This window comes from Carassius auratus, chromosome 8, assembly GCF_003368295.1.
Source record: "Carassius auratus strain Wakin chromosome 8, ASM336829v1, whole genome shotgun sequence".
Lineage (NCBI taxonomy): Eukaryota > Metazoa > Chordata > Actinopteri > Cypriniformes > Cyprinidae > Carassius > Carassius auratus.
The window spans coordinates 5,633,006-5,648,574 of NC_039250.1; the positions used below are offsets into that span (position 1 = coordinate 5,633,006).

At 36.1% G+C, this 15,569-nt stretch overlaps 2 protein-coding genes and 7 non-coding genes across 12 annotated transcripts; all 9 read right to left on the bottom strand.

The window, feature by feature from the left end:
• Positions 1–752: 752 nt before the first annotated feature.
• calr (calreticulin) lies at positions 753–5,975 on the bottom strand. Its single transcript, XM_026269242.1, has 9 exons — positions 5,693–5,975; positions 5,244–5,345; positions 3,910–4,113; positions 3,721–3,815; positions 3,419–3,628; positions 3,078–3,191; positions 2,522–2,665; positions 2,326–2,418; positions 753–2,231 (listed from the first exon to the last, which is right to left on the bottom strand). The coding sequence occupies exons 1-9, from the start codon at positions 5,784–5,786 to the stop codon at positions 2,022–2,024; spliced, it is 1,266 nt and encodes a 421-aa protein (XP_026125027.1). The 5' UTR covers positions 5,787–5,975; the 3' UTR covers positions 753–2,021.
• A 776-nt stretch (positions 5,976–6,751) lies between these two features.
• On the bottom strand, positions 6,752–13,626 carry tor3a (torsin family 3, member A). Of its 4 annotated transcripts, none has more exons than XM_026269246.1 (16): positions 13,540–13,626; positions 13,030–13,068; positions 12,817–12,844; positions 12,582–12,613; positions 12,370–12,399; positions 12,126–12,177; positions 11,914–11,944; positions 11,676–11,734; positions 11,459–11,495; positions 11,327–11,374; positions 10,048–11,147; positions 9,572–9,694; positions 9,153–9,418; positions 8,515–8,690; positions 8,291–8,415; positions 6,752–8,178 (listed from the first exon to the last, which is right to left on the bottom strand). In XM_026269246.1, the coding sequence occupies exons 11-16, from the start codon at positions 10,211–10,213 to the stop codon at positions 7,931–7,933; spliced, it is 1,104 nt and encodes a 367-aa protein (XP_026125031.1). In that variant the 5' UTR covers positions 10,214–11,147; positions 11,327–11,374; positions 11,459–11,495; positions 11,676–11,734; positions 11,914–11,944; positions 12,126–12,177; positions 12,370–12,399; positions 12,582–12,613; positions 12,817–12,844; positions 13,030–13,068; positions 13,540–13,626; the 3' UTR covers positions 6,752–7,930. The 4 variants fall into 4 exon arrangements, with proteins under 4 accessions (XP_026125031.1, XP_026125028.1, XP_026125029.1 ...); XM_026269243.1 differs by having other exon boundaries at positions 11,676–11,737; XM_026269244.1 differs by having other exon boundaries at positions 11,459–11,737.
• On the bottom strand, positions 11,218–11,290 carry LOC113108015 (small nucleolar RNA SNORD47). The gene has a single exon (XR_003292733.1). It is a non-coding gene; the product is annotated as a small nucleolar RNA SNORD47 (small nucleolar RNA).
• LOC113108017 (small nucleolar RNA snR60/Z15/Z230/Z193/J17) lies at positions 11,796–11,879 on the bottom strand. The gene has a single exon (XR_003292735.1). It is a non-coding gene; the product is annotated as a small nucleolar RNA snR60/Z15/Z230/Z193/J17 (small nucleolar RNA).
• Positions 12,007–12,091, bottom strand: LOC113108018 (small nucleolar RNA snR60/Z15/Z230/Z193/J17). The gene has a single exon (XR_003292736.1). It is a non-coding gene; the product is annotated as a small nucleolar RNA snR60/Z15/Z230/Z193/J17 (small nucleolar RNA).
• Positions 12,243–12,323, bottom strand: LOC113108014 (small nucleolar RNA SNORD79). Its single transcript, XR_003292732.1, has one exon. It is a non-coding gene; the product is annotated as a small nucleolar RNA SNORD79 (small nucleolar RNA).
• On the bottom strand, positions 12,698–12,774 carry LOC113108019 (small nucleolar RNA SNORD75). Its single transcript, XR_003292737.1, has one exon. It is a non-coding gene; the product is annotated as a small nucleolar RNA SNORD75 (small nucleolar RNA).
• LOC113108020 (small nucleolar RNA SNORD75) lies at positions 12,913–12,989 on the bottom strand. The gene has a single exon (XR_003292738.1). It is a non-coding gene; the product is annotated as a small nucleolar RNA SNORD75 (small nucleolar RNA).
• LOC113108016 (small nucleolar RNA SNORD74) lies at positions 13,143–13,215 on the bottom strand. Its single transcript, XR_003292734.1, has one exon. It is a non-coding gene; the product is annotated as a small nucleolar RNA SNORD74 (small nucleolar RNA).
• Positions 13,627–15,569: the final 1,943 nt, after the last annotated feature.

The following is a 15,569-nucleotide window of genomic DNA, read 5'->3' on the forward strand; positions in this document are numbered from 1 at the left end:
ATGGATTGCTCTGTGGATTGATGATGAAGAAAACACGGCGCTGGATTTTCAGTGGATCTGTAGGCGGTGGGTAACATGCGATGGCACTGCTGGAGTTCTCGTTATCGGAGAAGGATATACAAAACATGGAGCGGGAATTATCAGTGGATGAGGACTCCGTGAATTGTTCAGTTTGTAGTACTTAAACCCCCCAAAATAGAATTTTTCCTTTTGGAGAGAAAAAAATGGGAATTTCGTGTGCGTGTTTGTAAAATTAGAGTGCAGTTAATTTACACATTTTGTTGAAATTCTAAAGCTGCTGTATTAAAAAAAAGAAAAAAAATTAAAGTTTGTTTAAATGTGTCCCTTTATTTTTCATTGAAACAATATTATTTAACATTTCAAAACATTTAAAAAGTAGTTGTCTGTTTACAAAGTGGTCTATTTTCATGTTTGTTTACATTAATAAATTGATAACTTGTCAGTGTTAACTTTAAGTGTCACTTCCAGTCCCCCTACACTTGACAAAACAGCTTATTTACTACGAAAAATGTAAATAAATAAAAAATAATAATAAAAAAGCTCACACATCATTTAATTTTAACTTCAGACATATTTTACTCGTCACCTAAAAGCAATATTCTACAAAGTCAAAAAGTGCACATTTGCTGTGAAATTAAGTGAATGCGTTTATTATATTCATATTTTTTTAAGTAATTAATTTACAATAATTTATTTAGTTTATGTGTTTAAAAACTACAGTCAAGAGAAACTTGAGTATATAAAGCTTTTGTAGTTTTATTATTGGACAACAACTTTCATACTAGAGCTTTAATGTTAAGGAACATCCTTCAAACACAAAAAGTACAAAATATATCTTTAAAAAAAAAAGGTCACAATCTATTTTGCTGGGAGAAGTATCTGAAGCAGTACAGCAGTGCAATATTCACAATGGCTGTGTAATCTCTGTTGGAGAGCAGAAGTGTTACTAGAGTCGCTACGGAGCTTTCCTCGTTAACACCCTTGGAATCTCACAAGCTTTCCATTTTTCCTCACTCCAGAGGTTCAGCATGGGGCTGATTACCATTTTTGCCAAATTCAATAAATCAGTAATGGAGTTAATGAAAAGAACCAAAGCAAACAAACACACACTCAAAGAGTTTTGCAGCTACTCAGTAAAAAATATTGTTGATAGTAATTCACCTTCCCCAAATATTCAGTCAGACATGGAAATTATTCGTTATAACTCTTGAGAAACCAGGCGAGTCAGAATTATCTGAATTTGAATCAGCTTGTGAGATCCACCGAGTGTTTAGGAAAGTACACGACCAAGATTTTAACTTGGTCACTGATAGACTGATATTAAGAGCGAGTAAAAGGTTATGAATTTGAGGTTTGGGTTAAGATAAAACATGCAATAAAGTGAGGACTCTCTCTCAAACCCAATACACACACACACACACACACACACACACACACACAAACAAAACTTTGTCAAGTCAAAATGCTGCAGATGTGATGAGGTCTATCTAAACAACTCAACATATTCCATAACAGATGCGAAATGAAACAAAATGGCGGCAAAAGTACCTCAAATTTGCTCCATATTATCAACAAAATAGATAATAATGTTTTTTTGAGGTAAATATTCTAGTGTATCCTAGCTACCAGTTGATGGCTGTTATGATTCAAGTTCATGTCACAGAATTGCTTAGCAAACAGGATATTTTGTAAAGAAGAGCATTGAATTTTTATGGATCATATCTCACACTACAGATGTGGATGTGTAATTTTTTTATGTTGGCTGCCTTCCACCCTGCCCGATTGAAAATGCTTGGAACTTTGCTTGACATCATGCAAATTAAAATTATGAAAAAAAAAACCTAATCTATAAATAGGTTTGTAGTGGTGGAATGAGACAAAAAATAAATCCTGCCGGAATCATCCGACAGACAACAACAAGGAATGTCCAGCATTAGTCCAGTTCTCTGCCTTGTACCCCATTAGTCATGGGGCATTTCTTCACAAGTTCCTGTTGAAATCTACAACTCATCTTTGAGTTTAGAGTCTGTTTCCTCCTCTTCCTCCTCCTCCTCCTCTTCTTCCTCCTCCTCCTCTTCCTCCTCTTCTTCCTCTTCCTTATTTTCTTCTTCCTCTTCATCCTTTGACTCCTCCTTTCTTGTCTTTTCCTCTTCCTCACGCTTCTTTCTCTCTTCCTCCTCTTGACCTTCCTTCATCTTCTTCTCAGCATCCTGAGAGAAACATAAACAGCACATTCAAATGAGAAATTTCTATTCCAAACCACAATTAAGTGAAAAATTATTTATTATAATTGAAGAATCATACCTTTGTGGCACCCCAAGTCTCATTGCCAACCTCTTCTGCCAGCTTAGGGTCATTAGTAATCAGAAAGTTGTCAAAAATTGTGCCAGATTTCACCTAAAACATAAAATACAAGGAAAGGTGGTTTAGAATGAATCAATAAACAGTATTAAATATCTGAAAACTGTAATTGTGTTTGAGACACAAAGCAGATTGCTACCTGCCACAAGTCCAGTCCAATCACTCCGATGCTATCGTATTTATAGATTTCATTGTCAGCGGTGTACTCTGGGTTATCAATCTCAGGGTGGACCCATTTCCCCTTGAAAGCAGGATTGTCAATCTGGCGGGGTTTCCACTCACCCTTGAAAAGATTCAAAATTACATTTTTGGAAATAAAACTGCAAACAAACCCAGTATTCATTGTGACAAAAATTATGTTTTTAGGCATAATCTGCATCTTTTTTCACTATTAAGGCAGGCGTGAAATGGAAATTCACCCTACCAATCTACTAAATGGATGTTATTGATTTTATTGTGAATAATTTATCCATGCAGCCTATATGGCTTCCCCAATCATAAAGCCGCGCTTTCTTTTAAATCAACCTCAAGCTCACCGCCCCCATCCAATTAACAACCGATGGACAGAACCAAGACCCTGCCATACATTTTATTATTTTCTATAATCCGTTTTACTCAGATGCACATCGCAATATGGAAAAAAATATCTGTCTCTACTTCGGTTACAGAAACCATGACTGAAGAAACAATAGTACCTTGTATTCTGGATTGGTGACCATGGGCGGCTCCCACTCCCCATCCATCTCATCGTCCCAGTCATCAGGCTTCTTGGCATCAGGATCAGGGATGTTCTCGGGTTTGTCCCAGTCCTACAGAAACATACAGACAAAGATGATATTAGCAAGGAATATATCATTTTATACTTCATATCGGAACGGCTGTTGTTAAGATACAGGTAATCCAAGACATGCACTAATTTATTTGGTGATCTGTGCATATTTACCCTAAATAGTGGCTTAAAATGAATCGGTTTTGTGACAAACAAGAGGAAGAATCTGTTTGGTTTGTGGACAAACGGCAAGGACACTGTCCTTACCTCTGGTTTCTTGTCATCAGGGTCATCGATCTTCTCCCTCTCGTCCCAGTCCTCAGGCCTTTTCGCTTCAGGATCTTTGATCTTTTTGGGAGGCAGGAAGTCCCAGTCTTCTTCCAAAGAACCAGACTCTACCTTCTTGTTATCAATCTTGACTTCATAAGTGTTGTCAGGATTGACAATTAATGTGTACAGGTGGGTGTATTCATCATCCTGGATGATAAAACACATGGTATATGAGCTTGGGGGACTGATGCCATGGAGCAGTATGGGACAAAAAACGAAATACATGAACAATAGATTACCTTGCATCTAATGTCTTTGTTGATCAAATGATTTTTGCCTTTGTAGTTGAAAATTACATGTACTTTCTTGGTACCAGGACCACAGATGTCAGGACCTGGAAGAGGCAAAACAAGTTAAATCATCTTGTGTGACCGAAAGCACTCAGTGTTTAAAATATTCATCAATAAAGTTGTTATTAAGATAATCACCAAACATGATATTATATGTGGAGTCTCCATGCATTTCTTCCTGTTTGAGGTCTGATGGGAAAAGTTTGATGTAGCCTCCACCACAATCAATGCTCTGCTCGTGCTTTACACTGAACTGGATCACGAGGGGCTGATCCTTGTTGCTGAAATCAGCAAAGCGGGATGACAGTGCATAGAAATGAGCATCTTGACTGCTCTGAAGACCTGCAAGTTCACAGTGAGATATGAGTAACTTTTAATAACTTTTCAGTTATTAAACTCCCCATAGAAATTATCTAACAAGTAGGGCTTTATCTGATGATTGATTGTTTTAATAATTGATTAATCTTTTGACTGTTTCTTTTATTAGATAGAAAATCCAAAAACAGTTCCAAAAATAGGGCTGCAGCTAACGATTATTTTAAAATAATTGGATTGGATTAATTGAATTGGATTAATCTGCAGATTATTTCTTCGATTAATCGAATGTAATAATATTTTTATATAAAACATACACATATATATACATATATATACATATATATATATACATGTATATATATATATATATATATATATATATATATAAAATCAAACATTCATTATTTATTAAAAAATAGAATAATTTTAATTAAAACAAAATAATTTTAATCCATTATTTAAACATTTTGTTATTTCAGATTCTGCCCAACACTGTCCTCCAAATAACGTGCAACAAAAATAAATATTAAAATGTTAAGAACAGTGTAGACAGAACGCGTTCTGTCATATAAACACATTCATGACACACTTTTCCATCATAAATATTCTCTTTAATGTTACTGTTCTCATAAAAAAAAGCTTTCTATATGTAATATGCTATAGTTTTAGGTTTAAACAAGAACTATTTTATGATTAAACAAGACATTTTTAAATATCAAATCATTTTTGGTCCTTTTTTTTAATTCGAAAAAAATCTAATCAACGAAGTAAATGAAATACATACAGCCTTAATTTATATTTTAATAACATGCATTTATAATTTTGATTTCACAATTAGTCTTCAAAGCATACTAAATTCCTCAACCTCATCGAAGCACATAGACGAAAATGCGACTAAATTTAGTCTGTGCCAGGGTAACTGGGTCCTACAGTACACGTGGTTTTGCAATGTTTTGAAACAATAAATATCAGCTGGTGTTACATCCCTGCAGCTCAGTAGAGCAGAGGGAATTACGTCACAGACACTAGCCCCTCCCCTAGAGTATTATTCAGATCATACAATAATGCAAATCGGAGGAAGCCACAAATTCAAACAAACTGGTGTCAATTATCTGGTGCCTGTAATAAAAAACCAAAAACAAAACAATACTCACCCTTATCTTTCTCGGCATCGCCATAAAATTTGCCTGCAGAGAGGACAAACTTCCCATAGTCTGATTTATGCTTGGATTCCACCCATCGGCTCCTCCAGGTGTCTGAAATGTGCATGTGTGACATGAATATTAAATGAAAAGCTTTATTATTAGCATGCATATATGCATAATTATGATAAAGATCAGATTAAATCAAATCAAGGACGTTTGCTCCACTGATCATTATTCATCCGTTCTGCCTAGACTATTTGTTATAAGATAACACGATCTAAACCAAGACTAAGATTTAAAATGATTATTATTATTATTACTATTATTATTAAATTCATATAACCATGTTGTTTGCAAGCCATTAAAATGGCATATAATGACTCCATCACATGCTCGAAAGTCACAGAAAGCACAGATAGTATTCAAAAAGCATAAAAACACAAATGCTTCAAACTTACCTCCGTCTTCAAATTGCTCTCGGAAATAAACAGATGATTCTGCAGTTACTAAAGTGATGGACACGGCCACAAACAGTAGCGATAACGCTGTCATCTTTGCAGTAAAAATGTATACTCTTTTTAAAGAGATTTACAAGTAAAATATAAAGGAAACGATTTAATAAGAAATACGAGGCTTGGATATGTATATAATAAGCTCTGTTTGGATCTTCACATGCATGCAGAAATCACCGTGAGCTGTTCTTTCGCTCGGTCTCGCCTCTAGACTGGGAACAGATGGCTGGCTCTGATTGGACGGCAGCTGGAGACGACAGCGTCACACCGGTCAGCCAATCAGATCATTAGCGGAATGCTTTGGAAGATCCTTTCTACCCAATGCCAGCTGACCACGCGTTTGCCAAACACTTGAACACTAGTGATGAGAAGACTCATTTCCACGAATCGGTTCAATGAACCGGATCGGAAAACTGATTCAGTGGTTCCATTACGTTCTTGCGTGGTTCCTGACATCAGGCAGTCTGTTGTATGTATTACTGTTTTGCAGATTATAAAACCTGTTATGGCGTTACTGTTTTTTTCTCGTTTTAAGAAAATGCTTACAACCAAGTCTCTTTCATATATATGTTAATTAAATGGTCGTGCAGTCAAGTTGTGAATGTGTTTCCAACAGTTTTAGTTGTGATTTTCTTGAAATTTGAAGCTGTGTTTGGCTCATCGAGTAAATTTTTCAGTCGAAAACTGCTACCACTCGATTAGAGAACGAATTGTTCGGTTCGATTCGCGAATTATTCGTTCATATCATCTTTTAAACAGGTTCAGCACGTTCCTTAAAAAGAACCGACCATATCCGAAAGAATATTCGTTCACGAGTTAGCATGTAAGATCGTGCTCTTATGAACATATTAATGTGCTTTTCACGGATATTTTAGTTGTAAAGTTATTCAAAAACAACATCTTGTTAATGTAATAGGGTTTTCATTCCACTGCATTTTATTAAACCAAGCATGTGGTTTAGTGGTTTGCAAAATCTTATAGAGACATCAAGTCAAGAGTTTCAAGAACTTGACACATTATCTTTTATTTATCTCTTACATTAGACAACAATGCCATTTCACACTGGTTTTTGTGTTATCAAAGGGAAAAGGAAATGTAGAATTTAAAGGGATACTCCACCCCAAAATGAAAGTTTTGTCATTAATCACTTTCCCCCATGTGGTTCCAAACACTTCAAAGATTTGTTCATCTTTGGAACACAATTAAAATATTTTGGATGAAAACCGGGAGGCTTGAGACTGTCCCATAGACTGCGAAGTAAGTTACACTGTAACTTACACTCTCGAACTATTTTTCTGCCTACATATAAATGATCATTTCAGTATGATTTCTTCACCAAAAACTGACTCACTTTAACTTTTTCGTATCAGAATGTTCAAAACGGAAATATCAATGAACAAAAAACCCTAGTTTTGAAGAGGTTGAAACATTTAAATATACATGACACCAAAAAGATATACAATACATAAATGAGATTTGTAAAATTATTCCATAAGTCTATATGGAATAAATATGATATTTAATGCAAAAAATGGTGACTGAAATATGCCAAAAACATAAAAAGGTCTTAAACAGCAACTAAAAGAAATATTTCAGGTTAAAAAAACTTAGTGGCATACGGTCGATTACCAAAGAAAAAGCATTTCAAATGGTCTTTTAAAAACGCATTTGACAATAATATACTTCCATGAAAAGCCTAGCACATCCACTCAATATTTTTTTCTATTGAACATCCTGTTTTGCTCAGAAATACATAGTATGCAAGTACAAAAAGTTTGCAAACAGCAATTTCCATGTAACTGAAAAAAAAAAAAAAAAAAAAAAAAACCTTAAACATGGTTTGTTTGACAAAGAGGCTTCCACTGTAAGTGCATTAGTATAAATGCAGTCTTAATTTTTTTAAAGAGGTTAGGTTCAGCTTAAGTTCATATCAATTCATGTAAACTGTAAAATTGCTTTGGAGAAGTAGATAAGATACAGATAAAGAATTCTTAAAAATATAATTTACTATAAGCAAACTCCCTCTCTCCTTATCCTATATAGAGTTGAAACATTACATATAAAGTTTTTTTTTCTGCATTGTCAGTGTTGTATAATTTGCATTTCAGATGGCAGCAGTCATTTCTGCTTCATTCAAGTGTACTCTGTGTTTATTTAATGTCAGTGATATTATGATGCTCTTTGTCATGGCAAAAAGAAGTTGATCCTTTGAGGAATGGATTTGCAGCCCGGTGCAGAGAAAAGTTTCTCCTCCTTAGGAACGTACAGCATGGCTTTGGCCACTTCATCCAGAGTCCTCTCATCCGGCTGAAGGCCACGAGCTGCATATGCATCACGTGCACACAGTTTCACATGCCGGTACTCCAGCGGCAAGAATGGTACAAAAAAGTCAATCAGATGGCCTGACATCAGTTCACTCTGCGCAAAACCTCCTGCAAAGGTTAAAAGTAATTAAGCAATAGGAATCATAACAGTTTTTCGTTAAAAAAAAAAAAAAAAAATTCCATTTATTAGTTCTGTTACGATGTGTTTGACTCTAGTTACCTTCTGCTTCCATGGCTTCAGCATGCAGAAGATGTTCCAAGTCTTCCATGCCGATATCTTCTCTATTCTGTCCCGAGTGCCAGAAATCAAGTGCCACCTCACTGATAGCACCACCACCGATATTACTAAAGCATGACATTAAGGAAACGGACATTAGATTTTTAATTGGATCACAGCAACAAATGACATTTTTGAGATTTTGCATCTGTAAAGAACACAACAACCTTAGAAACAGAAATATGGCTCTTCTATAGCTGACCCCATCCACATTATCATAGTGGTCCATGTAGGGCTTTATGGCATCAATGAGTCCCGGATGAAGCTTTTCTGCCTCATCAAAGATAAAGAGAGTCTGTGAGCATCGCAGAACCATGTCTCGAATGGCTTCTCTTAGCTGGCCCTGTTCGCAAACACACACACACACAATAATAAAAACACAAGTAAGATCCAAGACCCACTAACATGTACGTGAATATTTCAGAATTTGGACTGCAATTAAAAAAATCTGTTTTTCTAACTAAACTGTCCAAGTGTATCAAGGTTGAATTGCATAATCATACAATTGTACAACAGCTTTGAGGCCTAATGGCAGTAATCCAATAAATGTTCCCCAGAAGCCCAAAAAAAGTGATTGTATTGGACCCCTGCCTATGTGAAATGCATTGCATTTAATTTTTTCAAGTTAAATATATCCAAGCAGATGAATTATAGTATAAGTAGCAAATATTTATACTAATGTGTGACATTATAATGCAACCAAATACTATTCATTTGTTTGTAAAAGGTGAACTAAATCAACAATCAACTTCTGAATCGGATCGAATGACCCGGGCAGCTGTGTTCCTGTGAAACCTTTGCTCACCTTGTACACGTCCACCAGTCTCGCGTGAGGGAAGTGGAATGGGGCAATGAACAAACGCACACATTCACTCTTTATACCATCCCGGTAGAGATTGTCCGCTACTATCCGGGCCACAAAGTTCTTGCCTGTCCCAGACCAGCCATGAAAGGACAGAGTCAGTGGTTTGTTGGACTCAGGGTTTTTGATGAATCCCTGAATGGCTTTCAGAACCACAGACTGGACCAGGTGTTGCCCATGAAGCTTCATCTGTAGATCTTTTTCCAATCCTGAAATATGCATTGATGCAGAAATCCCTTTCAATACATGTTCAGAACCTCCCAAACTGTTTGTTTGAATTTTTGATATTTCTATAATTTCAACAATTGTAAAAACCTGAATATTTGTATACAATAATGCATGCATGATGTTAATAGCTCCACCTGTGATGTTATTCGTAATCCTACAGTCTCCTGAATCACAGCACTGACCCAAGCTGCAGTACCATGCAGTCAGCATGCCAGTGTAGTACTGGGAAAGCCCTGACCAAATGTCCCCTGTAGGCACTGAGAAGAGAGTGTGTTATATAAGCCTGCAGTGAGTTCAATTACAACCATTACAAATACTGCCACTCTTTAAACAGATACTGGGAAAAGTTTATCCAAATTAACTTAAAATGCATTTTTTTACTACCCATATCTAATATATTCATACATTATATTTACATAATACATTATTGTGATCAGTATTGTTAGAAAATTTCTAAACGCAGAAAAAACAACGCATGACACGTTGGTTATTCAAGTAATCTTAAATTGTATGAGATATATATATATATATGCTTTGTATATTTATATAAACATTTGACCATAGCATATATGAAAATATACCTTTATTATATATAGTATTATCTCTTTACCTTCTTGGGTTGCATCATCCTGATGTGGTTGACAATCCCCTTCCCAAATATTGCAATAGATGTAATTGAAATAATAGGAAGAAACATTTGAAATGCTGTCGAATTGAAATAAATCCGCATCAGCCGAAATAGCCAGGAATGAGAGCAAGATTACGAGTGAAAACATCTGTGCCCACGGAAATATAGCTTTCGCAAAGACCGTAACATTGAGCTATTAAATGCAACTGTAGCGTCCATTCATACACACAGATCCGAGCCTCTGACTCCAGGCCGCATCTGCGCTCAACGCTCAGAGCTGAAACACGTCAGTCTTCATTGGATACAAAATGGGCGGTGCTTGGAAGAGATTCTGCAATTTCTTTCAAACCGGTGACCATCAAACAAACACTACTCAAATAGTAAAACCAATCCGCGTCATTAGTCAGGTTTAACTTCATGAATATGAAGTAGCAGGCCGTCACGTGGGAACAGCAAATTTTCTCAGCGCTAAGCAGATTGGACCAATCGTAGTGGTTTGAGAACGTGATGAGAGGTTTGTTACCCATGGAGTTTGCTGGGTCTAATTTCCATGTCAGATATCGTCAGCGCCAAATCGCTCAAAAATCATTGTTAATGCTAAGATTTAAAGGTAAAGTTGCCATTCCAAATACTGAGCACATTAAGGTTCATGAAATCCATTTCCGACAATTGCTTTTGGTAAACCTGCAGGGCAGTGACAGCCATAAGGAAAGCCTTGAAGGTTTAGATAAAACTGTGGTTTTACTCCATTGAGCATAAAATAATGTGTAAAGAATCTGGCTTGCATAGCTTGGGTTTAGCAAGTCAGCACTGTGTAAATCAAGACAAGCTGCATGCTACCAAATACCTGATTGTTCAGTTTAAATCGTCAACCATGTAAATCAAACCAACCCACACAATCATACACTTTAAACAGACCTTTGTTTTTTTTACTATTTTATTGAAGTAATGACACTTTACATAAAATCGCAACAGGTAGATAACCCATTTGAAATAACTGCTTAAAAGAGGGACTTAAAAAAAAGGGGGGGGGGGGGGTAGATTTGAAACCGTTCTGAAGAGTCTGGTGCCAGCCACTTATTCTGCAAGAAACAAGGACATAATTTTAGAAGAGCACAAGTGCAAACAAAAGGTTAAAGTGTAGTCAAAGTCAACCTCAGATGTAAGGAACGGTATAAGGATATAATCAGCAGATTCATTTGGCAGAATCGTGTCATCACAGGTTGCAAGAAATACTGAAGAAAATTGGTTACGATCATACCTTCCTTCGACTGCCATGTCTGAGCCATCTGGGATGATATTGAGCTCCCTAAAAAAAATAAAAATAAATGAATCCCCCACACACAAATGGTCAGAGCTACAGATTAGCATTTACAAAGAGTAAAAGGCTTACGGTGACTGTCATCAGCAAACCATGCTGGTCATCAAGCCTAGGAGACAAAAACCCCATTAAACTCAATTCTGATTTTAAAGCGCGTTAGTGCACAACTACGTGGTCTTAAATCAGAAGATTTTCTACATTGTCCTCAAAAAGATCAGAGACCTGATTCGTACTCATCAGTTTGAGACCACTTTTGGTAATCGTAACAGGTCACTTTAACTAGACTTACCCTGAAGATCAGCTGCTGAATCTGCCATAGCTAGACATACCAGCTCCCCTGTAGAACTCCTGCTGCAAAGAGACACAAGACTAAGACCAAACCACTACGAAACACAGAAGTGGAACACCAGTGATGCATCAGCTAGGAGCGAAAGACTATGCTTTGTGTTCTTCATGAATTTCTGTTGAACTATGCAGTCATCATTTGCATTTCATCTTCGATAGCAACTTCAAAGTGTCAAACTTACCAAACATGCTTGCGCCCCTGCAGAAGTCAAACTACAGAGAGAGAAGCAAGAGTTAGACAAAAGCAACTACAAAAATATAGAAACCAAAAACTGGTGATGCATCAGATAGGAGCGAAAGACTATGCTTCGTGTTCTTCATGGATTTTCTGCTGAACTATGCGGTCATCATTTGCATCACAGAGAGACAAGTATTAAAAATGTAAAATTAATACCATGCTCAGCTGATGGCATCTTCATCTCTCTTGTGCCAATGTCTTAAACCACCTGTAATAAAAAAAAAAAAACGGTTAGTACAAAACCAAGACAAAGAGGACAAGGTCTTAAATGAACACTGTTTCAGTACAACGATGTCTTTCAGTCTAATTCAGAGAGATTCCCATTGTTTTATAAAACAATCATCATGAACAGTAATTGACTGCAGCTTGAGGCACTTTAGATGTGCTTTAAAATGCTTACCTTTCAATTCAACGGTGCTGCACATTGTTCCTAGAATCAAAAACGGGCAAAATTTTAACAAAAAGGTCACACATGCAACACGTATTTATTTAAGTGTGGTGCATCAGACAAGGTATCTTGGTGGTTGCAGTTTCATCAGAGTAAACTCAAGAGTAGCAAATAGGGTCATCATACACACATTAAAAGCAAAGCATACATAAAACAATATATACCTTTGACACAGCTTTCCAGATTCACAACACTCCTGTAAGCATTAAAAAAAAAAAAAAAAAAAAAAAATTAGAAAAAAAAAAAGCCCACAACTGTGTCTTAAAATGTACCCTGACAATGCCTCAGAAAATGGGTTCTCAGAAATTACTCCTGTCCACTACTCTTATTTCTTTTTTTAAATATTCATCATAAGCAAAGTATTCAAGATACAGAACTTCTTCCTGGGTACAAAAATACCTTGCTGCTCCAGATGTACTCCAGACTCCTGCAAGAAAAGAAAAAAAATTAGATTGGGAACACCTTAACTTAATTTACCTCAATTAAAACTCACAATGCTTCAGTGTAAAAAATAAAATTCTCAGAAACCACTCCTGTCCACTACTCTTATACGTTTTTAGTCATCATAAGCAAAACCAACCATCAAGAATAGGCTAATAAACTTGTACATACCAACTGACTCCGCGTTTATTAGTCCTCAGGATAATGGACCTGGAGGTGGGAAAAATAAAAAAAACTTAGACTTTGCACGTAAAATACAGCAAGATTGCACGCAGAGCAGTTACGCATGTCAGAGATGTTGGTTCTCATCAAGTATTCTCAGATGTCCCTACCAACATCATGTATCATCACGCATGCTAACATGAGGTAATACCTTGCTTCCAGACCACGCGGAATAAAGTTGAATTAAGCGTTAAATTCTTTTTTTTTTTTGTAGTAATTGTATTAAAATCTTCCACTTAAACTTATTTGAAGCATAGCCGAAAAGGCAGTTTAATTATTTTAAAGCTCATTCGAGGCCTTTAACACGTGGCCCGCAATTCGTATAAACTCCTTACAAAAACAAATTTAAAACAAAATTAGAATAAACCTTTCTTCAGCTGCACCACAAACATGGAAAATATAAAATAATACCCCACATTACAAAAGTTACTTTAAAAAAAAATCAAATCAGTAGATTACCTGTTCTATACTTTGTGCGCCGCAGGAGAATGAGACCGAACAAACGCGTCGCTTTGCTTTTTATACTGTTTCACCGCAATGGTTTCTGGGAAACTCCTCAGTTTATATTAATGCACTTTAATGACACCAGGTGGCGCAGTGGTGCCTTTTACGTTTAGTGATATCAACAGCAGGTTTAACGTACATATTTAAACCATAGATAGTGATTTAAACAGTCTAATAATGTGAAAGGCAGGCACGTGCACACATAGACATCAAAGGGGGCTTGAGCACCTGCCCTTTTTATTCCTGGAGAGAAAGTGCCCTTTTTTCTGGGGTGTTTTTTTTTATTTTTATAATATATATTCCTGTTTGCGCACTGCTTCCCTGTCAAACAAATATATTTATTGAAGAATAGTATATCTAAATATCAGGTCAGGAGTTCTCAAGCGCTCATTGAGAACCGTTTCTGTCAGACGCGTCTGATTCGTCGAGAACCGAGGAGCTGATTATACTGCGCATGTGTAATTCAGTGTGAAGCAGACTGACTCACAGCTCGTCTGAACCGAACTGATTCTTTTGGTGATTGATTCTGAACTGATTCTGAACTGATTCTGTGCTTATGTTTTAAGCGCGGGTAAACTGAAGGCTTGAATTAAGGGCAGTCATCGCTAATGACATTACATCGAGCGCAAAAGAACCGGTGAACCGTTTTTTTTTTAAATGGTTTATTTGATCGAATTGTCCGAAAGAACCGGTTCACTTGAGCACCTGCTCCTTTGCCCCAAAAGTGCCCTTTTGTCAAAGCAAAATTTCCTCGAATTTTTTTTGTAATAACATACCCTTTTGTGAGTGTCTGCCAACGCCCAATCATAATAATATTACAATTTATTAATAATAATTTAGTCGTAAATAAATGACCAATATGATGACCTTTCACCTGACCGGGAAAATTATTCAGGCCGCACGCGCATTTTTAATTGTATTTTCAGAACCGTGGCAGCTGGTAAGTGGTGTTTCATTCTCAGCTAAGTGAATTTGATGTTTATTTACTTATTATTATTTTACAAGAACGATATGATGTGAGAACATGCAGATAAGTTGCTGTGTGTAGCCTGTAGTAGTAACACTAGCGTGCTGTTTGAGGGAGAAAGGTTTCACAGGCATCGATGGGTCTGGTCTTTTTTATGTTTGACTAAACTTTTATTATATTACAGTACTTATTTATTTTTTAACACGTTGAGTGCCTTAAAAATAATTGTCACAACACTGGTAAGGATTATTCAGATTTTCTCATTCTCTGAATTATCATTATAAAAATTCAGGAATTAATTATATAATTATATTTTAAATGTGACGCAAATATTTTTTTTTCTACAATAGCAACAGTGTTTACAACAGCAAGACCACTTTAGCCTTTAAACTCAATAATATCTCTCTGGAAATAAATGTAAAAATATCAATGTCAATAAAAAAATGCATGATATACCTGACATCAAAGTGCAGTGTGAAGGATATGAATAACAAATGTAGCCTGTCATTTGTTTACGTTGCAAAGGTGTTCAATTTTAGACAATAATAACTACAACAGTAATAATAATAATATTAATCACTATATTCCAGTGGATCAGTTTTTTATGTTTTGTATCAATATTTAAGGTGGACTTATTGATTAGGTACAAGAGTAGTAGTGATGGTTAAAATAATAGATTAATGCTGAAACAGAGAAGAAAAAGCCATCAGGTTGGGATTTTTTAATTTAAGACATTTCAGTTTCTAATCCCAGAGCTGTTATTATTTTAAACTTAAAATTGTCTTCTCTATTGTTTCTTTGCTTCAAAACATTTGCTGCTGTATCAATACATAACCATCCATATCGATACGTGAATCCGCAAGGAATGCATCACAATATATAGCTGTATTGATATTTTGAACAGCGCCATTTAAAACCTTGTTCCATGTGCCCCGTTTATACTTTGAGCACCTGCCCCTCCAAAGGTCTCTGCACGGCCCTGGTGAAAGGAGTGCGCTAAATGGCTTGTTCATGTTAC